Source organism: Mytilus californianus, unplaced genomic scaffold (assembly GCF_021869535.1).
Source record: "Mytilus californianus isolate M0D057914Y unplaced genomic scaffold, xbMytCali1.0.p SCAF_7, whole genome shotgun sequence".
NCBI classification, from domain to species: domain Eukaryota; kingdom Metazoa; phylum Mollusca; class Bivalvia; order Mytilida; family Mytilidae; genus Mytilus; species Mytilus californianus.
Window position 1 is genome coordinate 51,123,872 of NW_026262723.1, and position 27,281 is coordinate 51,151,152.

The 27,281-nt window shown below is 31.7% G+C and overlaps 1 protein-coding gene across 6 annotated transcripts in view; it reads right to left on the bottom strand.

Moving 5' to 3' along the window:
• Positions 1-27,281, bottom strand: part of LOC127709698 (GPI inositol-deacylase-like) — a 283,867-nt gene that overhangs the window by 179,671 nt on the left and 76,915 nt on the right. For all 6 annotated transcript variants that reach the window (XR_007985716.1, XR_007985717.1, XM_052215342.1 and 3 more), the window contains exons 11-12: positions 25,268-25,320; positions 1,988-2,054 (exon numbers count right to left, since the gene is read on the bottom strand). Coding sequence is in view for 4 of the 6 variants with exons in the window: in XM_052215342.1 (XP_052071302.1) it covers positions 1,988-2,054; positions 25,268-25,320 (120 nt within the window). In the remaining 2 variants the exon portion in view is untranslated. The remainder of the gene's footprint in view (positions 1-1,987; positions 2,055-25,267; positions 25,321-27,281) is intronic.

A 27,281-nucleotide genomic window follows, 5' to 3' on the forward strand; every position in this document is an offset into this window, starting at 1 on the left:
TTGTAAAATACTGAATGTATCTTAATTGAACAATTTTATAAATAAAAATGGCCCCAAAAAAAGAGTGTATAAACTAAGACATGTACTAAATGTGTTTAGAAAATTATCAATTGCATTTATGCATGTGTTAAATTTACTTTATTTACCGGATACAGAATTCTTTTACTCTACCAGAATTCCTTCACTTGTATTAAAATCTGGCGATGTATATTTAAAATGCCACCAGATAAAAAAACGAAAACTGTCTAAATTGTAAAGTTTTCAATGGAAAAATACATCAGTACAATGTGCATGATTTTCGGTATTACTTCTGTACAACTGTTCTTTTGATCTTTATCCTAGTGCATTTAATTAAACCTCTTGGGTACACCGTTCCAGATGTGAATGTCAATACAATGAATAATAAGACACAAGGGCAAGTATAATAAACATTATATTAACAAAAATTATTTAATATTCAGATGGGAGACAGGGTGGCGAATAATGAATCTGGAAATTAAAGGACAAAATAGCATTGCAATAATTTGGTATTACTACCAGCATCAGAAAGTTGTACATAGGATGTATATCACATCTGGCAGCATCTGGTATGGCATGTTTCATAAATTTTACCTGTGCACACCTGGTTCACTCAGCAAGGAAGGGATCATGCATGAATACCCATATTGTGTAATTCATGCCCACCAGGAATTCACTGGAATACCCAAATGTGTAATTTTGACATGACCTCTAGCATTAATTTATTAAGACATGCCGATTATCAAACAAGGAAAGAACCCAGAATGATAAAAAATATATTACATAGAAAGTTGTTTAACTAGAAATACATCTACATCATATGGACACGGAATGAAACTCTGGTATGCCATCCTTGTTTTGGGACTTTGTGGTATTTAGATATCACCTGATTATTTGTATCGAGATGCTATCAAGATGGCGACATGTTGAAAAATTGATAGTCGGATATGAAAAGGTCAAATAAAACCTGCCAGACTGACATGTTCATCGTAAAATATTTCCATACACAAAATATAGTTGACCTATGCATACAGTTTTAGAAAAACAGACTTAAACACAAAAACTTAACTTTAACCACTGAACCATGAAAATGAGGTCAAGGTCAGATGACACCTGCCAGTTGGACATGTACACCTTACAATCATTCCATACACCAAATTTAGTAGACCTATTGCTTATAGTATCTGAGATATGGACTTTACCATGAAAACTTAACCTTGTTCACTGATCCATGAAATGAGGTTGAGGTCAAGTGAAAACTGTCTGACAGACATGAGGACCTTGCAATTTAAGCATTGTAAAACCCAATGCATGCAAAGGAGAACCCAATTACATGTCTAAACTAGGTGTTCACGACCCTTCTATCCACCTTCCTGTGTGCTATTTACCCTAATTGATAAATTGTTGTCGCCTTATTTTCTTTTTTATATTTGGGAAATCTACGTTCTTTCTTAAAATAGAGCATCCAATCAAGTAGCTGATTAGTCCCTATTGGAATTTTCAAATTGTTTGCTCCTTGCTCAAATTTTGTATTCCCATTATACAATAAGCACCAGTTCAATCAATTTTCTTTGCCTAACAATGAGATACGTAGGAAAGGTAGGAAGAAAGCCCAATTAGTTCTGCAGGATGTTGTTCAATCAAACCACCAGAGTTCAAACCAGACTTGAAATTTGCTATTTGATTCTTCTCCACTTAGCACGCGGCATTTAGGAGTACATGAAAGAGCAAAGGTTCAGAGCCAGAATAGTGTGATCTATTGTGAACTTGTTAGAAGTTGACAACTATGCATATCTCTTAAAAAATATAAGAGATATAAAAATATGATGTTCAATAGGGAAAAGGCTGATAATAAATAATTCAATATAAATATAAAAAAAATGAAAACTATGTGCACTTAGACTGATATCTATATCTTTGAAATCTGTTGACCTACTAATAAATACTCATCTATTTTATCAGTACATACCTGTAATGTAGCTGGATCTATTATATCAAACATAGCCCTCTTAGTCAACATTACCATCTGCTTACACCTGCCCAAAAAATAACAATCCATGTAGTGCTTACAGTGACAAAGTTCTTAACACTCAGCAGGTATACCATGGCTACCATGGATAAAATATCACCTCAAATGAATGTTCCTTGACGTGGAGATCAATGATACTTAACAAGAGGGTGTCTAACCTTAACAGCTTTGTTCTTTTGACCCCATCTCTCATCCTATTGACACCATAATCAATAGGGATCTTCTCCTTCCATGAGGTATTAACAAACCAAGGTAAAAGTTAAACATTATGGTTAAAAGATTCTAACATGTGATTCTCCTACGGGAGTCAAAATCTCCCAATTTTTAAGCCCTCTCCTGTCCCTACTGTTAATGATTCAAATCCTCCTGGTTTTTTAAAATTTCAACTCAAAAAAATTTGTTAGTCTCGATTTTTTATTATCATCGATTTCAATCTCTTATATCGATTTTGTGTCGCTGATAAAGGTACTTTTTACCTGTAAATCAAAGGGTGACTTTCCTATTGTCACACCTATTAAAATTACAGGTACAAAAGTAATGAAAATTTGTGGGACAATTGGGAAGATGTTTGTGAGACAATTGGGAAGTTTAAATGTGGGACAATTGGGAATTGTTTTAAAAGCGATTAATTTGTTTTTAAAAGTGTTACAAGCAGTTACATGCAATTAATCAATGTTACTTACAAAATTTAAAATAAACATGGAGAAATGGGTTTTTACATATTTTAATTTGTTTTATAAATAAAGAACAATACGATAAAATATAGAGCTGCGCCAAGAGTGTATGATATGCTCATCGCCCTTTTAGCCTGTCTTTATGCTTTAAATGAATTTACATGATCAACTTGAAATACTGTGAGCACTGCACAAATAGATCCTATCCAACCAACCCCCAAAAAAAGACGATTTTTCAATGAATAAAGTTCCATAACTATGCAATATCATATCAGAAATTTATTATAAAGGGCAATAACTCCAATAAGGAGTCGTCGGACAATTTCCTCCATATTGTCTTAAATGGAGATCTTGTCTTGCTGATCATTTTTGCACATTAAGTTTCTATCTATCTATTATAATTTTTTAGATATAAGGCAAAAACGCAAAAAAAAATGGTAAAAATTGTCATCAAAGGGCAATAACTCTAATAAGGAGTTGACTGACGATTTCGACCACATTAATTTATTTGTAGAACTTGTTTTGCTGATTATTTTTGCTACGTAAAGTTTCTCCTTATCTATTATAGTTTTCAAGATAATAGGCAAAAATGAAAAAAAATGGTAAAATTTGTCATTTAAGGGCAATAACTCCTATAAAAAGTCATCTGACAGTTTTGACGTATGGGAACAATTGGTAGAGCTCAACATTTTGAACATTTTTGCCCTGTCAGATTTTCTCTATTTATAACGGTTTTCAAAATAATAGACAAAACTTGCATTTTACCCCTATGTTCTATTTTTAGCCATGTTGGCCATCTTGGTTGGCAGGCGGGGTCATCGGACACATTTTTAAACTAGATACCCTAATGATGATTGTGGCCAAGTTTGGTTAAATTTGTCCCAGTAGTTTCTGAGGAAAAGTCATTTGTAAAAGTTAACAACAACGGACGACGGACGCATAGTGATGAGAAAAGCTCACTTGGCCCTTTGGGCCAGGTGAGCTAAAAATGATTAATCTTTATTTATAGAGTACAATTTCGTTAGTTAAAATTAATCTTCCTGAGACTCCTCAAAATAGTAAAAGCATATACATAAAGTACATACAATATCATAATGATATATACACATAATGATATACAAATGTATTGAGATGAAGAATAGCAATAAAAGCGCTGTTCCTTTGCTTTTCATGTGTTTTTTGCTGTGCAAGTACTGATTTTGTGTCATGGATGTATACCCCATATCCTTTGTTTTTTCAACAATATGCAATTTTATATAGATATTAATGAAAAAGCATATCAATCTGCCTTCTTCATGAAAAAATTGTAACACTTTGCTTTAAAAGATACAAGTGTATTACTCATCTTTATTTCATTTGGTAAACTGTTCCATATTTGAGAACCAGCATATATAAAAGATTTCTTCAAAAAAAATTTTGGGGCTTTGGAAGTTTCAATAGTTTTTCATCAGCTGAACTTAAATTATAATTTTGAATATCAGTAAAGTGAATTTTTTCTCGTAAATAGATAGAAACCATATCCTTTTATGATTTAAATACAAGTATTGCCTTTTGATATTGAATTCTTTTTTCCACATTCAACTAATTTAAACTTTTAAACAATAAAGTGGAGGGTGTCATTATGTCAGCTGCTACTATAACTCTAGCAGATTTCTTTAATAACTTATTAAGTTTATTTATTCCACTTTCATTACAACTACCCCATATATTGCAACAATAATAAATCAAAGTACTGAAGTACTGAACATCGGATGACCGCAGGTTCTTGTGGATATTCAAAAGCACATGTCACAGAAACAGATCACATCTCTATACCTGAAACTGAGGTTAATTTACAGAGATTTTTTTTTCTTATACAAGTTCGTGCTTGGATGATGAATAAATGACAGGAAATTCAACCTCACCTTAATAACTATTATATTGTAGTGATACAAATCAGTATACCTTAGACTATTATACTAATATAATAATAGTTCCAGAGAATACACTGGTTTGTTGTTATATATTATATTAATATTACGGTTGCATGTATATATAATTTTCATCTATATGTATATCATACTATTCTACTATTATTATAGTGTAATGCAAGTGCATGGTGGACACTCTTCTGTAAAAAAAAATCAAAGTCTTAAAGGCTGTAAAAGCAATTGCTGCCATGTTAATGTTTTGTGGACTTTTATTTTTCATCCATATATATAAGAATTAAACCTGACAGGACAGGAGTGTTGACTAGTGAGAAGCAAGACGGTTTTAACTTTATATCAATATAAGACTTTAGCAGGAAATCATTTTAAATATGTTTTATATTTTACAAGGAGACAACAAGTTTACCAGGCTAAAGTTGGGGTTAATTATACATGTGCTGAAACATATAACTGAAAAAAAAAATCATTATGGATTATCCCCTGGTAGTGTTTGTAACTGGGCAATAATTTCCTTTATTGATTTAATTTTAACCATTTTCATAATTAATTTAAATTAACCATTCAGTTAAAACATTTCAACTTTCCAGACGCAAATGTTGAAAAACGGGACAGAAATAAAATATCTTACAAGACATAAACATGTAAAAAATAAATATATATTTCAGCTTACTAAAAATATTTTCATAATGTTACTTTGACATCATTCCTTAAAACTAAGTCCCAAACATAATTGCTCAGTTGACATGTGTCATCCTCATGCGATACGAGATAACTATAATTCTGATGCAATCCCGAAAAGGGGGGTCATCACAAACAAACATGACATTAAATTGTCATTATACGAACTAGAACAAACAGCTCTATGTTGCTTTGATATTTATCAATTTTCAGGAAACATGTGAAATAAATTTCAGGTCCATTTCATTATAGTGCCTAACAAGATTGCGTGAGGTAGACGAAATTGACCTTAAAACGATCGTATTGTCTTTTGATGTCCAAAAATAGGCAGATCGGACATATAAGGACTTTATCTAATGACTACATAAATTTGGGATTTATTATTATTATAATATTCTAATGAAAATGAAAATTGTATTTTTTTTTAGGATAAACAACAATTTTACCTAGCGTAGCCGTTCATAAATGTTTTTCTGCATTTATCTTCGAAAAATGGCGTATTTAATGGAATAGAACGTTAATACAGTAAACTTTCTCTTTTTTCTCCGCAATAGGCTATCCAAAATAATTTATATAATGTGTATGTGGAAAATTATGTGAAAAGATAAAAAGTGGCAATTGTTACCTTTCATACCTTAAGTTTCGTTCATCTGATTCTGACCAATGCTTATATACTAAATATCTATTTATATGCCGCTATTATTGTTGTTGTTACCAATTATGTAAATCAATTGTATCTGATTTTATGCCCTTTATGGGCCCTGTAATTTGGGAAATAAAAAAAAAATCTATTCATTGATAAAACGTAATATGGACTGGTCCAGTGTCCAGTTTGCAGGTCATTTAATTTTCTGTACACATTCATGGACGCTCTGATTTAATCAATATACTCGTACGAAAAAGCATGAACAGTTTGAAGGTAATCTAATAATAACTTAATCCAATCAAATTGCATAAGATTCAATAACAATGTCAAGTCCACATCATAATGAGTAATAGAGGTAAACTGGGTAGGGAGAAAATGACAGATATTTCAAGTTAATATTTATGCAATAACGAATTAAAATTTGTCAACCAAAAGTTTTGCTACAATTTCAAAAACATGTCGTTCTGTATGGGTATAGTTTTCAGATCTTTCATTAGCGTATTTAAGGCTATAAAAAGTTTGGGCTTCAAAAGTTCACACAATTATTGACTTTATACAGAAAATTCGTCCTTGTAAAACATTTAATAGTTCACAAATGATACGCGATTTTAAAGTAAAATTATTTCTTAAAACACTGCAAAAAATTTCATTCATATTGATAAAGTGGTATCGTCATAAAGTGCGTTGAAATGAACAGTGGTATAGCAAACATCGAATTCCCTCACAAAATGTTATCACACACTACAGTAAGGGGAGTCAGTTAAGTTTGTCTATTTTTAGATACTATACAGGTAATCTTTTGACTCTACGTATACAACCTGTGTGACCTGTGTATTGATTTTGATTTTACGATAAATTCATGAATGAACGATAATTTTATGAATGAACATGAGCACCTGACCTCTTTCTTAAACACCTATTAAACATATAAAACCGTATTTAATAAGGAGATAATTCAGTCAAATTTTCAGTACTAAATCAACAACTGAAATGATTCCATTTTTTGATGAAACATCGTACGAACGGAGAACGGAATCGCAGGTATAAAAATGCACTTTTTTCCCTTGTAATGACCGCGGGTCTATAATTTTTATAGATCGGTTGAAATCCCAAAACTAATTTGCATAATGGAAATTTAGGCGATAGCAATACATCGGAGTGACCTCAAGGTCATCCTCTGTAAAAAATGGCAGAATATAAGCATTAAAATTAATAATATATGTCTATGCATACTTTCGTATCTTTTGTAATAAGTTGATTCTATTTGATATTGTACATTAGATTTTATCTATTTGCTCATTCCAATTTAGTTATTGTCGATGTTTAAACCAAGAAGTTTTTCACATAATAATAAGAACTGAACAAAACAAATAAGTCTCCAAACTTTGTTTGGGAGACTTAATAAGCAGAGTTTGATACTTTTATATAAGCTTAATGACTCAAGCTATTATAAATCCTTTTAAAAGCTCTCAGAAAATAAAACGTTTATTTTTATTCAAGATCGCAACATTGTTATCAATAATACATTATTATAGAAAATAGAGAAAAAAAAATATGAAAACAAATTAAAATTTACATCACTGTGCTAGATTATATCGACTTTTAAAATCTTGGGAAAGTATTTAAAAAAAAATATGAAAAAAACAATTATTGTAAAAAAAGTAAATATGTTTTGTTAATATTTTACAATGAATCTTAAAAAAATACCCCTTTTAACAATATTTTTCATCTGCGCCAAAAAAAACTTTTATTTGCGCCACAAACCATATTTCATATGCGCCAAAATAATACAATTCAGTTGTGCCAATGACACAGGTAAATCATGAGTATAAATAATAGATCTATATTAGAAGAGACTTTAATGTTAAAAAGTAGTTTTAATAGCATGATATAACATATTAATCATAAATCACATTCATCAATAAACTAAAATGAAAACATAAAACACTGATTAGTTTTTTAAATGCTGAGATTGTACTTTTTGCTGGTCTAAACTGTGGTTTACTGTATGATTTTCATTCAATGTTTTTAAAATAGTTTTGCTGTCCACATCTGTTGTGATTCTGGCTTTGCCATTTTTGGAGGTACATCTATTCGATTTGTCTCCATTTTTCAATATATTATATATCTAAATGTGAGGTCCTAAAAAATTTCGTACACTATTTGTTTCTGAATGAATTATATCCATTTTGTCACCTCGAACATATGAACACTTTTAAATTTTATACCTTTAAATGACACTCAGTTGTGTATGAGAAATCACTTACCTACCCAATGGGGGATACTCTACACCATTTCTTATACGGGCCTCATATTCAGAATACAACTTTTATTAAAACGTTTCAGTTATATTTTACTTGTAAATTAGTATAAAAGCAGTATTTCGTATTGGCGCAAATGAAACACAATCATGCGGTGCAAATGAAATATTACATTTTTCAATAAACTGCTTCGCCTAGCGCAGCTGGATACGACTGCAGATGTCCAACCCTGAACAGTTGGGGCAAAAATGGACACAATATTCAAGCTTGATACAGGTCTGAATTGGATTGTAATTAAATATTTGACACATTATAGGTTTCTGACACAGAATAAATGTAGTGAAAGAACTTGAAATTGGTTATATGATTTGAATTTATATTCAATTGAAGATTTCTTGCTTTTGTGCAATACACTGTGCTGTTGCGCAATACTTAGTAATCTTTTTTCAGACTATATACAAAGAATTAGCAAGATAAATTGTGACCCCCAATTTTTCTTTGGAAAATTGACAATTTCTAAATCTTGAGGGAAAAAAATTTACCTCTAAAAAAAATTTTTTTCGGTCGAATAAAAATTGGCGCAAATGCAATGCGCCCAATAAGCTCATGCTTATTTTTTTTTTAATTTGATATTGCAAAGTAAACAACAATTATATTGTTAATTTAAGAACATTTCACATGATAAAATAATGTGGGACAATCAGAACTTTTGATGTGGGACAATCAGAACACTAAAATTTTAAAAAGTGGGACAATCGAGAACAGACCAATCAAAGATCTTTGATATTTATATGGCTTCACATCACAGCTTGGTAGTCAAACATGCAATTAAATAATGTCTTTTACCTCAGGCTTACTGCTGTTATGTAATAAATTATCTGTGTTTTTAAAACACTTTTAGAAATTTAAGGTTACTGCCCTTGCCCATGTTTTTCAAGTTTCACTCCTTAAAATAGTGTGAATTGGTTTAAAATAAAAATGAAATACAAATCAAACAAAGAATTATATATGAATGGTAATTAAATGACTTTAACTTTCTTGTGTATTTTGAAAATTATTGGAGAGACCTATGCTTAATTGGAAATTGATTAGACATTTATTTACTTTAAGTGTGTAACTTCGAGTGACCATGCAAAATTTGGCTAGATTTGGTTTCATACACCAGTGAATCAAACAAGTTGAGATATTAACACCATACAATGAGGCGGAAACCCAGTTGAAATTAAATAAAAGAAATGGATATCTTTGTTAGAGAAGGTAAAAAAGGGGAAGTTGGTAAATTTGAATTGTTTACATCTGTTTCTATGGGCTTTAAGTTTAATAAATGTGCCTAATTTAGGACTTTATGCATGTGATGTATGTGTTTTTACTTAAATTATTGAATTGAGCTTCGAGATATTTGTAAACTTTTAAATTATAGACAAATTTTCACAAAACAGTTGATTTTGGTAGGTGCAAATTCTTGTGGATCTTTCTGTGCATAAGCATAAATTCCACCAAAAAATTCCAAAGGAAGATAATTGATTTATCTTTTTAAAGCATCAATTTGCATCTCTGCCCCCAGTGACAGTTTTTTTGGAAAAAATCCCCAAAATGGGCAATAATTTCATCGAAAAGAGAAAGTCGAGTACACCTTTTAAGGTTCAGGCGTGTCTGAGTTGACTATTCTGTCTTGAAAACGTATAAAAGAAAAATATTTGATACATCTTCTCGCTTCAGATTCTATCATTTTTATATATTTAGGCTGTAGGTTGATACAATAATATTAAAAATTTACCATACTAAAAGGTGAAATATATGGGTCAAGTGAAATACCTTTCTAATGAGTCATAACAACAGAGTAGGTGTGTTCGAATAACAAATTTTTACTAAAAGTACTTGACGACAAACTTTTCTGGTGGATCTTTAAAATGCATAACTTCAAAAAAAAATCATTTTTTGTGTGTGCTAACTAGGGTAATTATTCTTCAACCTCTGAAAATTTTTAGTCTGCCCTTCCACGAAATATTTAATTAGAATTTTTTTATATATTTTTGAACTTCCCCCTGACAACCGATCAGACAATAGTTTTAAGTTGAACAAATGCATAAAAGTACATTAAATGATGCTCAAAAGCTAGTTGATACATTTGTCTTTTAAAATACAACTGGCATATAAGGTTTTCAAGGGCTAAATTGACAGCGCGTCATCATTTTTTTACGATTATAAAAATTAGGTGGTGTAATGGGGAGATAATTTTGACGAGGTAGAATCCTGACTGCAATGGTGCAAAGGGAACGTCACCATCAAAAAACAGATAATTAATAAGAGGAAATGAAAAATCATCTCTTCTATCGTAAATTTTAGTATTAAGCTTCCAGTTAGAGATATAGATATCAAGATCCAGGAAAAGGCAGTATTCATTGTTAGTATTAGCTTTAAACAACTCCATGAAATAACACAATATAGGTATAGGTCTTTTTTTGTCAAAAAAATATATGATAGGATTTATGAGGTATGAATTTTAGAATAATCAAAATATACGAAAAGAAAGGGGTAATGGATGTCCTAAGCACTCATCCATACCACAAAAGGCCTTTGGGCCAGGTAAGCTAAAAGTCAGATCTATTTTTCTCAAAACCAATCCTAATCTGCTTTGTCTAGGTGTATTCAGACTATAAAGCTGTTGACAAAAAACATCTTCAATGGCTTTGCTACCATCTGAATTCCCATTTGAAATACTGTAAATTCATAAATTATTGCGTGCATTTATTATGGCAAGTTTTAATAAACTGCTTCGCTGAGCGCAGCTGGATACGCCAGCAGAGGTCCAACCCTGAACAGTTGGGGCAAAAATGGACACAATATTCAAGCTTGATACAGGTCTGAATTTGGATTGTAATTAAATATTTGACATATAGGTTTCTAAATAAATGTAGTCAAAGAACTTGAAATTGGTTATATGAATTGAATTTATATTCAATTAAAGATTTCTTGCTGTTGTGCAATACACTGTACCGTTGCGCAATACTTAGTAAATCTGTTGTCAGACTATAAACAAATAAAGTTCAATTAATTCTCAATGTCATATTAGAAATTTATGAAAATGTAAAGGGAGCTTACATCAATAGATATAAACAATTGACCAAAGTTTCATGAGAATTGCTGACAGCATTTTTGAGTTATTGTCCGAAAACTGGAAACCCCCCCCCCCTTTTTTTAATGAATAAAACCCCATAACTCAGAAATGATAAATGAAAAATTTATAAAATTCTAAACGGAGCTTACATCAATAGATATATAAACAATTCACCAAAGTTTCATAAGAACTGCTGAAAGCATTTTTGATTTTTTGTCCGAAAACTGGAAAATCCCCCTTTTTTTATGAATAAAACCCTGTAACTCAGAAACGTCAAATTTAAAATATATAAAAATCGACAGGGAGCTCATGTCAATAGATATAAACAATTCACCACAATTTCTTGCAAGTACTTGAAAGCATTCTTGAGTTATTGTCCGAAAACTGGAAAATCCCCCTTTTTTTAATGTATAAAACCCCATAACTCAGAAACGTAAAATCTAAATTTTATAAAAATCAACAGGGAGCTCATGTCAATAGATATAAACAATTCACCACAATTTCTTGCAAGTTGGTGAAAGCATTCTTGAGTTATTGTCCGAAAACTGGAAAATCTCCCTTTTTTTAATGAATAAAACACCATAACTCGGAAACGTAAAATCTAAAATTTATAAAAAACGAAAGGGAGCTCACGTTAATAGATATAAACAATTCACCAAAGTTCTATGCAAATTGGTTAAATCGTTTTTGAGTTAATGTCCGACATGTTGATGACGGACGGACAGACGGACAGATGGACAGACAGACAGACGGACGGACGGACAGACGGACAGACGGACAACGGTATACCATAATACGTCCTGTAAACGGGCGTATAAAAACTGAACAAAAATGTGAGATTAATTATTGCGATTTCTAGGCACATTTCTCCAACATTTGATAATTAGACTAAAACAACACGTCTTCTTTGACTGTTCATGACGTTAAAATACTAAATCCCTGGGATGTATTTTAGTTGATTTTAGTCTCTGATGCATGATTTTTTATTATTAATTGTTTTGGCTTTTAACTAGCTGTCAGTAACTGCGAGTACTCTCAAATCGTACTTTCTTTTTAATTTGACCTGTTGATACTGTTTGTAATGCTTTTTTGTTATTTAATGTTAACATGGATCTTGTCTATATACCAGCTTTGATTATTTGGTATTTAATTTACTACAAATTTTCACTTCTTCGTACTATGAACATAAAAATTATTTCATTTTTCCTTAGATGCTGTTCTTGGACCTGTACAGGAAGTTTTATCTAGCACTAATTGTATATTTTTATTGTTGATATTCACCCCATATGTACCAAGTGTTAGATTAGTTTTATTGATATTTAAGAAATTTCTTTGTATTCCTAAACGGAAGATTTTATACACACAGAAGAAGAAGTATACTTAACAACAAAATTATTTTCATTTACCTGTGTATAATATGACGCAGGTTTCTTCAAAAGTGATGATTTTCTAAAAATTGTTAGAAATTTCACAGTGACATTATACTTTAACTTTGTTTAAACCTGTTTATTTACTTTTGACTTTAATTATTTATCCCTTGTAATTTTTTATTAACTGTGTATTTGCATTCAGGTGTCACAGGTCAAATTTATTCGTTCATTGTGTGTTAATTTACGTTTTTTGATTGAGTTAAGCCTTCCAATTGATATTTTATAGTGTGTTTTTCTATGTTGTGATGTTATACTATTGTTTCAGAAAAGGGAGAAGGTTTGGTACCATTAAACGTTTAATCCCGCTGCAAATGTTTGCACCTGTCCTAAGTCAGGAATCTGTTTACAGTAGTTGTCATCTGTTTATGTAGTTCATACGTGTTTCTCATTTTTTGTTTTTATATAGATTAGACCGTTGGTTTTTCCGTTTGAATGGTTTTACACTAGTAATTTTTTGGGGCCCTTTATAGCTTGCTGTTCAGTGTGAGCCAATGCTCCGTGTTGAAGGCCGTACCTTGACCTATAATGGTTTACTTTTATAAATTGTAACTTGGATTGAGAGTTGTCTCATTGGCACTCATACCACATCTTCCTATATATATATTAAGGATTAGGGGGTCCTCATAAGGACTTGCATCTTGATATTTACCTGTAATTTACCTATATCAGTGCTTAACTAAAATATTGTAAAAAGGGGTATTGTTTAAAGATATATATTAAAACATTAACAAACCATTTTTTTTTTACAATAATTGGTTTTTCACATATTTTTGGTCGAATATAACTAGAAACTGTTTTATCCGTATTTGAATTACAAAATTAAAAAGTTATTCAACAAAAAATTCCATGAATTAACAGGGGCGTAGCTACCTTTTTAATGAAGTGGAATCACAAACTATAGGGCGAGGGGTCTGGGGGCCGCCTAAGGCTCCCAGTAGGTCCAGGGCAAAGCCTTGGTAGGGAGGCCAGGGGGGCGGAGCCCCCGGAAGCTCTGCATATATAGTGCTTCAAAACAATCACAACCGAAATAAAACTTGGACATTTTTGTTTTGGTTTTTTGGTCAACTATTTGTTTAACTTCGAGTCGAATGAAGACTTAACATTGCCGCTTGCGTTTTTTGTACGTGAAAGCTTTTAAAATCACAGAGATTTGTTCCATATGCTAGTATTTGTATTGGGCAAAGAAGTTTTAAAAAAACAAACAATAAACATAAACACAATACTATATGTGGAGTTTCTGTTAGCAAAACATCATGGATAGCAAATACTTGGTGGACACATTCTCATATATTTTGCTTAACACATGTATTTAGATGTTTAAAAATTTTGTGGGTAAACTCTACAAGAGAGTGATGGGAATTTCGAATTTTACGTAGTTATGAATATTCGAAGTTGAAATTAATGAACTTTTTCAGAGTAAATGGTACTTTGATCAAGATCTTTTTCATGATCTGTGTTTTTAATTAGCCAGCTAATTAACAAATGCATATGCATTCGACCAGTTGTATGGCAATATCTAGATGATAACAGTGAAGATATGTGTAATAAAAGTTTGGTGTATCTTTCGAACAAGAATCAGCAGTTTAGTGTCCTACTTGGACCTAATAGTCCAGTAAAACTAGTTAGAATTAACAATTTATTCAAATGGTTTTACAATCAACCATTCGTATAGCCGGCCCATATAGAAATGACTTTGAATTATCAAATCTATATAAAAGATTTTTTTTGTAAAATAAATAAAAACGTAAAACATGTACTGGAAAATGTGTACTTTTTTTTTTTATAATAACAGCAGTTCCAACTTCTCATCTACTAGTATACGGAAACTATTGATTGATTGAATGGTTATTAATGTCCGTTAGCAAATATTACATGCGCACAGGACGAGATACGTTAACGTGATGTGAAAATGAACTATTCGTGTTGTCAAGACCTACATACTTAGTCAATATTGAACTAGTTCACAAGGTAACAGTCATTATTCCCGAATCTATACGAGTTGAAGAGTCTTCATTCTAGTAAGACGAGTGCTTTGGGGCGAAGCGGAAAATAATAATTTTCAAGTTTTTTTTGTTAACCCTAAAGGGATTATGTTTTTTTTTTTTGCACTCAAAGCGAGTATACGGTATGTTTGTGGTACCAACAACTATGTAGCTGGTATTTTCTAAACAATGCCCGTAATATAAAAAGTTCCTCTAAGTTTACACCAGTTGTATGTATTTATTGTACACATACATGTCTTACAGGATTAAAAATTCTGCTGCATGTGTATTCCTCTTGCTTTTATTCTTTGTGTAGTATTTAAAATGCATACATAGAAAGACCAATTCCTATATGTTAACTTTGTCCCTCACTCTCTCATTTTTTTTTTTGTGAAAACAACATGGATGCACGTGCTGCCGTGCCTCCGGGTAGCTACGCCCCTGATTAATAAGGAAAATTCAAATCAAACTGAAAATTTCATAAAAATTTATCAACAAATACTCTCAAAATGATTTTTTTTTTTTTAAATGAATTTTTATTGATAATAACATAAACAATCAAAATGTTCACAGACTGTACCTCATTTTAGTAATTTATTTCTTGATAAATTGGTACGGCCAGAAATCACCTTTAAATTGTAGCCAGCAAAAGACACAAATCAATGATAAAATTTAACAAGATTTATTATACACAAGTTTACATGAAGTATTACACAAATAGAAATGTCAACTTAACTGTCGAAATATAAGTCCGATCCTTTTTCTTTTCTTTATCCCGAATCCTTCTTGTGCTGTACGGAAATCCAAACAGAATATTACGTCCATTAAGTCACAATCTAGTATGATGTTGTTCGTAAATAAAAGTGTCAATTCAACAACTCCAGAGAACTTCTGAGAATCCAATGTCTATGTCTGAAAGTTTAACTTTAGTGTCTGTATATATATAGTTGTCATGGAAACTTCTGGAACACTGTAGAAAGGAAACTCCTAGAAAACTTTAGAACGGAAACTTCTAGAACAATTTAGAAGTTTAAATTACACATCTTTTATTATGATCATTCTGGAATCGTTATGTAAGTCAAATAGAAAGATCTAATCATTCCATCAGTCTCTATGATTGTTCCAGTGATTTCTAAACTGCACAGTTACAATATTATTTTGTAAACAACTATAAATATTATGTAAACATATTATAAGGCCACACAAAACAAATTAGGACAACTAAATAAACATGATAGTTACAATATCATAACACCTCCCGCTTAAAAAAAGTTTCAGTGTAACAAGAACTTTTCATGAACAATTTATACAAAAATACATAGTATATATACAATGTTTTAATAAGATCTAGATATAGCACCTGCTATTACATTATCTTTACCTTTAATATGTTTTACAATAACATCATATTCCTGTAACAATAAACTCCACCTAGTCAACCTCTGGTTCTTGTTTCTCATTTTATGTATGAAGGTGAGAGGATTATGATCAGTATAAACAAGAATAGGATGCATAGTGGGATTTAAATATACATCAAAATGTTGAAATGCAGACAACAGTGCAAAACACTCATTTCAATAGTTGAATAATTTTTCTGATGTTTATCTTATTTCTTATAAAAATATGATATAGGTTTCTCAACATTATCATCAGTTTCTTGATATAAAGCGGCTCCAACCCCTTCATCACTTGCATCAACGGCAAGTTTGAATTGTTTTTCAAAGTCTGGAGTGATCAGAACTGGACTGTTACTTAAAAGTGATTTGCTGTTTTCAAAAGCATTTTGACAATTATCACTCCAGATAAATTTAGAATCTTCCGTAAAAGATGAGTCAATGGTTGAACAACAGTAGCAAAATTTGAACAGAATTTCCTGTAAAATCCAATCATGCCTAAATATCTCATAAGTTGTTTTTTTATTTGTAGGACGAGGAAATTTGGTAATTGCATCCACTTTAGCCATAATAGGTTTCACTTGACCTTGTCCAACTGTATGCCCTAAATAATCAACAGTGGCCTGACAAAATTCACTTTAACCAAGATTAACAGTCAAATTTGATTGTGACAATCTATCAAAAGTATCATATAAATGAGTTAAATGCTCTTCCCAGCTATCACTACATACAATAAGATCATCAATATAAGCATAACAACAGTCTAAATCTTTTATAACATTATTGATCATTCTTTGAAATGTAGCTGGAGCACTTTTCATACCAAACGGCATGACAGTATATTGAAATAAGCCGTCTGGTGTGACAAAAGCTGATATTCCATGAGCTCTGGTGTCAATGGTACCTGCCAGTAACCTTTCAATAAATCAAATTTGCTCACAAATTTTGCTTGTCCAATATTATCAATACAGTCGTCTATCCTTGGAATCGGATAGGAATCAGAATTTGAAACTGAATTTACTTTTCTGAAATCAGTTACGAAACGAAAGGTTTTATCTGGTTTGGGCACAAGGAGACAAGGAGAGCTCCATTCACTGTTACTCGGCTCAATAATATCATTGTCAAGCATGTATTTAATTTCTTGTCTCATAAATTCAAGTTTAAGTGGATTGAGCCGGTAAGGATGTTGCTTAATTGGAGAAGCATCACCTACATAGACATCATGACAAACAGCAGTGGTTTTGTTTGGCACATCTGGAAAAAGATTTTAAAAAGAAAATACCAAAGTTTTTAATTTTTCTCTGCGAACGAAAGTCAGATGTGCAAGTTTTGAGTCTAAATTCGGTTTGCTCTGACCTTCATTAGTATGTTCAAAATATGGTTTTAACATATTAATGTGACACACTCTATTTTGTTTACGCCGACCTTGTGTTTTTACAATATAATTCAAATCATTGATTTTACTCTCTATTGTATAAGGACCACAATATTTAGCCTGTAAAGGATGTCAAGGGACTGGCAATAATACAAGTACTTTATCACCAGGCTCAAAAACTCTGTCCCTGGATCTTTATCATACCATATTTTCATCTTGTTCTGAACAGTTTTTAAATTGTTTTGAGCAATTTCACAAGCAGTATACAACTTTTTTTTTTAAATCTAGATACAGAGTCTAGAAAATTCAAGTCAGTGTGTTCAGTAAGTCATTTTTCCTTTACCAATTTCAAAGGTCCCCTTACAGTATGACCAAACACCAACTCAAAGGGACTAAAACCTAGGGATTCTTGAACAGCCTCGTGGACCGCAAAAAGTAGAAAGTGAACACCATCATCCCAGTCCCTGTCACATTGAAGACAAAAAGTTCTAATCATGTTCTTCAATGTTTGATGAAAACGTTCTAAGGCACCTTGAGATTCTGGATGATAAGCACTTGACCTATACTGAGCAATCCCTAACTGGTAAACGACTTGCTGAAATAAACCTGACATGAAATTTGAACCCTGGTTGGACTGTATAGACTTAGGAAGTCCTACTAACGTGAAAAATTTGATAAGAGCTTTGACAATAGTTGGTGTCTTGGTATTCCTTAACGGAATAGCCTCAGGAAAGCGAGTGGATGTACACATGATAGTCAATAAATACGCATTTCCAGTCTTGGTCTTTGGTAAAGGTCCAACACAATCAATTAGTACTCGACTGAAAGATTCTTCAAAGGCTGGAATTGGCAGAAGTTAAGCCTGATCCAGTAGAAATGCTGCAAGATCTTCAGGCAAGTCCTCCTTATACCTAAGTGTCCAGCCAAGGGAGTGTCATGGGCAAGACCAATAAGTTCTTGCCTATAGACTTTAGGCACCACCACTTGGTATACCACTCTCCATTCCTCCTCTGGGGTAGCATCAGGGGGCCTCCACTTCCTCATTAAAATGCCGTCTTGATGATAGTAACATTCAGCAACTTTGTCTGCTTCCTCTTGTGGTTGAGCACTCTTGCGGAGCTGAAGAACCTCAGGGTCTTTATTTTGTTCTTCAACAAATTTCCTTCGGTCTAATGAATGGCTGTTCACGTCTGGCCATGGCATAATTACATTCTTGTTATTACTAAGTGGTCTTAATATGGCCTTCTCTGAGCTACCAGGACCTTCAATGTCGGCAAGGAAAGTGTCGGAAAGGTCCATGTAATCAAACTGGTCTTCTTGCAAATCCTCATTTTGTTGTTTTCTTGCCATCGCCCTAGTCACAACACAAGCTGGATATAGTTCAGCATCATCCACCACCGGTTCACTGATAACAATTGGTTCAGCAACCACTTTGTTCCTAGCTAGATCATTTCCTAGCAATAATCAAACACCCTCAACAGGGAGATTAGGATGAACACCCACAACTGGTCCACTAATCAAATCTGACTTCAGATAAATACGATGGAGGGGAACATCTATACAACCTAACTCCACACCTTGTAACAAAACAGAGGCACCAACAGAAGTCTCCTCTGACAAAGGCAACACACCTTCTAACAATAAAGTCTGAGAAGCTCCAGTGTCCCGTAAAATCTTAATAGGCTGAGAAGTAGTATTATCAACAATAGAAACAAACCCTTCAGACATAAAGGGTTTATAATCCTCCATGTAATCACAAAAACTGGACTTGAAGAAAAAAAGCCTGACTCGCAGGACATTCCAACTTATTGGTAACAAGGGGTGTCGTACAAGTACTGGACTTGGGCTTATTATCTCTTTCATTCTTCCTCTGGACTCTAAAACAATCAGCCATCAAGTGACCACTTTTCTTACAGTAAGCACAAGTTAGTGACTTCTTCTCAAAAGTATCAAAATTTGGACTATAAATATTATAGCTAGACTGACTCTTATTCTGTGCTTTGATTTTTGTAATTTCCGCTCGAAGTATTAAAATTTTGACCTTTGAAACTTTTTTTATGCATCTTTTATTATGATCATTCTGGAATCGTTATGTAAGTCAAATAGAAAGTTCTAATCATTCCATCAGTCTCTATGATTGTTCCAGTGATTTCTAAACTGCACAGTTACAATATTATTTTGTAAACAACTATAAATATTATGTAAACATACTATAAGGCCTCACAAAAAAAATTAGGACAACTAAATAAACATGCTAGTTACATTATCATAACAAAATTTTATGAAATTTTCAGTTTGATTTGAATTTTCCTTGTTTATTCATGGAATTTTTTGTTGAATAACTTGATATATTTTTGTATTTGTGTTACATGTAGATGTTCAAATCGAAAACGATGTGCAACAACAAAGTTTTATTTACATAGTCAGTGCTCCTGGCATGCTGTCTAAGCAGATGGAAGAGTCAGTCGTATATCTTTCAACTTTTTCCACGAAAAAGGGAGAATACAAATTGGGTACATCACGTCGTGAACTATAAGGTGTTTAACTGTGGGAACTGGCTTGGTGAATTGTGAGCTACAAGTATTCTCGATTTGTCACTTAAGCTTTGGACAATTAATGCAAGTTGACTAAGCAATTTAAGTATACTACATCTTTGATAATAAGCAGCGTTTGATACTATTATATAAGCTTAATGACTCAAGCTATTATAAATTCTTAATAGCTCTCAGAATATAAAATGTTTATTTTTATTCAAGATCGCAACATTGTAATCAATAATACATTATTATGGAAAATAGAGAAAAAAAAATATGAAAACAAAGTAAAATAAAAATTTACATCACTGTACTTGATTATATCGACTTTTAAAATCTTGGGAAACTATTTAAAAAAAATATATGAAAAACCAATTATTGTAAAAAAAATATAAAATATTTTGTTAATGTTTTAATATATATCTTTAAAAAGTACCCCTTTTTAACAATATTTTAGTTAAGAACAGGTGAATTACAGGTAAAAATCAAGATGCCAGTCATTAAGAGGACCCCTAATCCCTAATTTTGTTTTAGTCTTATTATCAAATGTTGGAGAAACGTGATCACACCACTCCAATAAGGAGTCGTCAGAAAAATTTCCTTCATATAGTCTTTAATGTAGATCTTGTCTTGCTAATCAATTTTGCTTATTTAAGTTTATATCTATCTATTATAATTTTCAAGATATAAGGCAAAAATGCAAAAAAATGGTAAAATTTATCATTTATGGGCAATAACTCCTATAGGAAGTCATCTGACAGTTTAGATGTCGATGAACAATTGGTAGAGCTCAACATTCTGAACATTTTTGTTCCCGACAGATTTTCTCTATCTATAACGGTTTTCAAAATAATAGACAAAACTTGCATTTTACCCCTATGTTCTATTTTTAGCCATGTCGGCCATCTTGGTTGGCAGGCGGTGTCACATTTTTAAACTAGATATCCCAATGATGAATGTGGCCAAGTTTGGTTAAATTTGGTCCAGTAGTTTCAGAGGAGAAGATTTATGTAAAAGTTAACGGACAACGATGACGAGAGACAACTGACGACAAAGGACGCCAAATGATGAGAAATTCTCACTTTGCCCTTTGGGCCAGGTGAGCTAAAAATAATAAATCAATAATCTAAAAATGAATGGTTTTATGTACGCATTACATTTTTTATTCTGTTGTGTACCCTTTATTAAGCCTCTCAGCTGACCACATTTGTGTATAGTGAATTCTTTTCTTGTAAAATCTAATTTTCAGCTCTTATCACATGTTTTGAACTACAATATTGCTTTTATCATGAATATGAGTTCTACTTCACACAATCTCAATTATTTCATTGAGTTTCTAATGTTTTTAATCATGATATAATAAGCATGTACATAAATACCTTCCGCAGGATCAGTTAAGGCTTTTGCAACTTGGTTATGAATTTAAGTTCTTTAAGTCATTTAAGCTTAGCTATCAGTAATACTGATATCCTGGTCCAGGCATATCTCGTTAAATGTCTATACAATTTCTTTATCAAGTTGAATTTCTTAAAGTTGGTGGTCTATCATGATTCCATGTTTTTTTGTTAAATATATTTTATTATATAATAGAATTTGGTACCCCAGCACATTTATTAGGATTCAGGGTTATATGAATATTTCTCTAATTCTTCGTCAATTTATCCCTTTCTGCACCCATTGTATAAAAAAAATTTAATCAATGTGTGGTTCGTTTGATCTCAGTTCTTCATTGGTTAAAATCTGATTATGACGTCGAATTTTCTTGCTTTCCTCTGAATTTCCTATTGTGACAGCATGAAAAAAGGCGACCATGCCTGATGACGTCACATAGAAAGAACACATCTTTTTGCAGATCATTCAAAAAGAAGGAATAAGTTTGCCTGCATATTGTTTGAAAATCATTAGAGAAACAGATTCCACCACCAAATCTCGTGTAATACAATATTTATCCACTCTCGACAGTTAAATTTTAAATATTTAAAATTTGAAAATTTAACTGTCTCGAGTGGATAAATATCGTATCACACTCGATGCAGTGGTAGAATCTATATATATATAATATATTCTCAAAGAAATTTTTGTTGTACCAATAAAAATTAAATTGGCCAAAAAAAATAATAAAATATTGTTAAAAGAACGTTAAGATGGGCATCAATTTAATAAAAATTAAATCTCAGCACTTGCTCATTTTTTTTCATGCTTGGTCATAGTAAGTGTGGAGATTTAATTGATTGGATGGGCACCAAAATTATAATACATTGATATATAAAATGTACAATATTCTAGAAACAAAACTTTCAATCGGTTTTTATTTTTTAATGAGATACTGTGTCTTTGTACATGTTTCATTTTTTTTATTTTTGAAACAGTCCTCAAATTTACAAATCCCACTGAATATTTTTTGCCTCTATCCATAAAAATTGATACCATTAAAATGAGTTCACAGAATAAAACAAATATAGTTGATCTATCATATATAGTACATACTGACAAAATCAAAAAAACTTTATGATCAATGAACCATGAAAATAAGTTAAAGGACAGATGAACCCAATATGACATGTACCCCTTACAAACATTCTATAAACCACATATAGCAGATGTATTAGTTTAAGTATCTGAGAAAATGACCAATGACTGAACAATAAAATAATGTCAAGGTCAGTTAAATCTTGTCTGATGTTTTGCAATGATTATCTATACTAAATTATATAATTGTCCTTTCACTCATAATAACTGAAAAAAGGTCATGGGATAAAATAACTACTAAACTATACCACTTTTTTTATGCAGTTATTTAACAATGAGAATGAAGTCAAGGATAAAAAATACCAAAAACTGATTGACCAGCTCTTCTAACTTTTGAAATATAAAGCTGTAAACAAATAGTTTATGCTCTCCTCCTCGTCACTGCCTAAGCACCCCTGCCTTGCACTCTAGCTAGCTGCTACATTCAACCATGGAAGTATTATATTGACAGGAACTACTACGACCCGACTTCAAACGTTTCATCTGCGATGCCGCGCACAATTTAATGACATGTTAATTAACTTGAAACATGGCATGTTATTTACACACCAGCGTGTGGTGCCCTACAATATCGTCATTCTCGGTTGCTTTCACGATTACGGAAATAAAAGAAGAAATGGAAAGTTGTGATAAATTCTTAGGAAACAGCAATTGGCAAACCTTGGCAGATACTGTTACCCTACATCTGCATATGTGTGCCGATTGATAGATTGATGGATTTGTGTGAGACATCATTGATTCTATAGAAAAACACATTGACGATGGAAATTTGTACCATATTAATTGAATAAATGCCCCCTGTTTGATTTGTTTTTCAGAAGAAATTGCACTATATGTAATATATATCGCAAGTTGTGATTATACAATTACTGTTTACTCCAGTGGCACACAATTCATGCATATTTAAGACGATTGTAAAATGATTGTTCTGATAAAAATTAAAGATCAAACAAGATTTGAAATAAATGTAGGAATTATCAAGCTTCGCTCTAAATCCAGATCATTGGTTGGTATACGAATGTTTCAGCTGAGCCCCGATGTGTTGAAATTTTGTAAGTACTGCAACTGTTTACTAATATCATTTGGACAGATAGTGATAAAATATTTTATGGTTAGCTATTCCATAACACTTTATAAGTCTCGTTTTTTTTCTCAAATTGATAAATACGGGTCAAATCATAAGTCATGATTGGCACATTCATAAATGATAAATACAAATACTGACACCGGCTGCATATTATCGGATAAAATTTGTTCAAATACGAATATTTTAGCAGTTTTGAATTTCACAAATGTCAAAAAATTTAAACCCACTATATATATATAATTTTTTTATAAATAACGAGGTTCGTCTTTTTTTTTAACTATATTTTTTATGTATAATTTCTGTGATATTAAGTCCTTGATCGATTATTTTTGCATTTAAAACTGAAAATTTCTACTTTCCAGTGTAATCCAGGTCCGTTGCTATATACATTAATCGGGTCGTCACAGTGTATATATTTATAAGAAAATTTTCGTGACCCGGCGGTAACCAGAACACACCCTTTTGACAGTTTTAATTTAACCCCTGAAGAAATAAAATAATGTCACTCACTATTTTGAATCGTTGTAGAAAATTGATTCTAGGCCGATTTTCATTTTTTATGCATCAGTCGATTTGTTTAAATAAGTTGTTTATGAATAAATGTCAACCTACCACTTGAAATAAGTAAAGGTGTTTTCCGACAGGTATTGATGTTAATCTATCTGGATAAAAACCACGTGATTGATAAGAAGTATCTCTGGTCAATTTATGACCGCGGCATCGCAGATAGTCACAAAAGAAATTAACGACAGCGTACTAATAAGACAGTTTCCATATCTTTTCTACAGTGCTACCCAGGTTATAAATAAGTGCTAATTAATCGTTGTAGTTCCTGTCAGTATAATACTTCCATGATTCAACCAATGTGCGATAAAAATTGGACAAAATTACATATCTGAAAGGGTTAATTCTTAATGTATTCACAAAATTTTGCTTCTTTTTATCAACTTGATGAATTTCCAGTCGATGAAAATGTGACAAATATGTAACAAGAACAAACATCGACTTAAATAATTCTCCCCTTTGGAGTTGGTGTTAACAATTATTCTATTTCAATTCGTTTAGAAAAAAATTTTCAATGGACGTTGACAAATATTTTGAAGGGTTAGATTCCGTGTTCTACCAGTCCATAACTAAGGAAAGCCACCATTTTGAATTCCGAATGTTTTTGGTATGTAATTTCTCAAATTTTTCAAAAAAAATTAACATTTTGTGCCTCAAAATCTTTTTGTCAATATTTAAACCATTCAGAAGCATACTAAAAGTATATATACGTCCAGTATTTATGTTAGACATAGGGAGTATACCTATGATGTCACATTTTTTAGATGCCAAAGACGATGTAACAGTTTCACAGACTTTTTCATTTATGGGATTTTAAAGCCAAAATATTTACTAAAATGAAATTTATCTTAATATGTGGCATTAGAATGGAGATAACTGTATTGTATTTTAAATTTGGTTCGCGTCGCTAGGTTAACTCAATTTGCGACAGTAAAATCTATGTTTCATGAAGGCCAAGATTAAAATACAATACAGTTATCTCCTAATTCACTGCAAAAGAAATAAAATGTGAGAACTCACCAAACAGCACACAAATGATCTGTAGATACCCATGCATTGGGCACTGACATTGTCTGAAAAAGAGTGAAGATAACAAGAAACATATTGCAATAGATTTCATCTAAGTTCGGGGTCAAACTAATCCATGTTGATTCAAACATATCCTTTGTTATTCTATTATTATATGACATCGGTGATAAGTCCATGTCAACAATAGTAAGGACGGGTCAAACATATTTGACCTCACAAAGCTGAGATATACAACTCTATGAAGAGTTGAGTAGAGTCATACAGGAACAGGCTTAGGAAAGACTGATGATAATCTGAATTAAGTTGAAACGGTCATAATTTAATCAAGAAACACAATTTTCCCCATCAACATTTTGAAATACCATCTGAAAAGTGAAGATATGATTAGGCCACTTTGTTTGGCCCTTGAATTCAAAAATCAAAGTATCATAACAATACCAAACAAGAGTGCACACACTGAAATGTCTCACATGCTTTACATATATCATGATTGAATTTACAAAGTCTGTAATACGAAGGTTTCAATGCTAGTATCACTGTCTATCACATAAAATAAACAAATACAAATTCAAATGTTTATTGCCATATAAACTTTAAACAGTAAGTATGTGACAAGTACAAAATAATTATACAATATAACTGAAAATTCATATAACAAGAGGCTCTCAAAAGCCTGAATCGCTCACCTGTAATTTTTTGCTTAAATCTTTCATCAATGATTATTTTTGCTTTTCAATATATATTAATGAGTGAGCTTGAGTTCCATTCATAAAAAAATTAAGAAGATGTGGTATGATTGCCAATGAGACATCTCTCTACTGGAGACCAAATGACGTCAAAGTTAACGTAGACTATAGGTCACGGTATGAGTCACTGTATATGCATGCATTGGCTCAATAATTTCCTTAACATCATAATCACCAGAAACTCATTTCATATGACTTTAAAGCTGATGGTTTGAGTCACTTAAGGTAGGAGTATCTAAATTAAAATCTATAGAATTTTTTTATATTTTGCCAAAATGTACTTCATATCATGCTTTTTCAAAAATATAATAAAAAGTATTGGTCACAGGGCTTCAAGCTAAAGGTTGTGCCAAATTTAAGATTATGTATACCTGTAGATTATACATGGGAAACCTAATATGGTGAGATAGAAAAACAAAAAATTGGGAAAATGGGACTTGTTTCTTGCTACAAACAAAATAGGTAAATTTACAACACATTCCTTTATGAAAGAAGATATCTCTTGTTGATCTCTTAAAATTTGACCCAAAGTCAATTTTGATATCAAAATATGCTAAGAAAAATATATCTCCATGAGCTACTTATTGAGATATTTCAGTTTGACTTGGCCAGTTTGAGAGGAAAACACAAATTTTCATATTTCAATACTTTGCCTAAAAATTTCAGAACTTTCAAACGAAAAGAGATATCTTCTCCTGATTTTTTGAAAAGTGCTCCTTAGTTTATTGGCTTCTAACTTACTAGAAGTTACCTAATTGAAGGATAAATAAGATAAAATTGTTGCGAAAACATGCAACTATTTGTGACAATGAAATAAACACTGATAAATTTCCAGGTCCTAAATGCATTTTTGGATTAACTGCTTTCAACTTTATGCAAATGATTTGATGACATTAGTGTGTTTCCTGGGAAATTTGGATGCAATTCATTAGCAAGGTAGCGAAAACTAGGGCTCATAAAACTACAGATCATAAAGAAATTGCTAATACATTCCATTATTATTTCACCTCGTGTGTTGAAAAGTTACAGTGTAGCTGGGCACCAAGCAACTCAAATTTCAATACTCTGACAAACTATGAACAAATGAAATTTTCTCAAAACTCATCATTCCCCCAGTAAGAGTTACAGAACTATTTAATGAAATAATTAAATTAGATGTTATGACATCTTCTGGTTCTGACAATATAGGTCCAAAGATTTTAAAACTCAGTGCTCCTTTCATAGCATCTTCCTTAACATATATTTTTAATCGAATGATT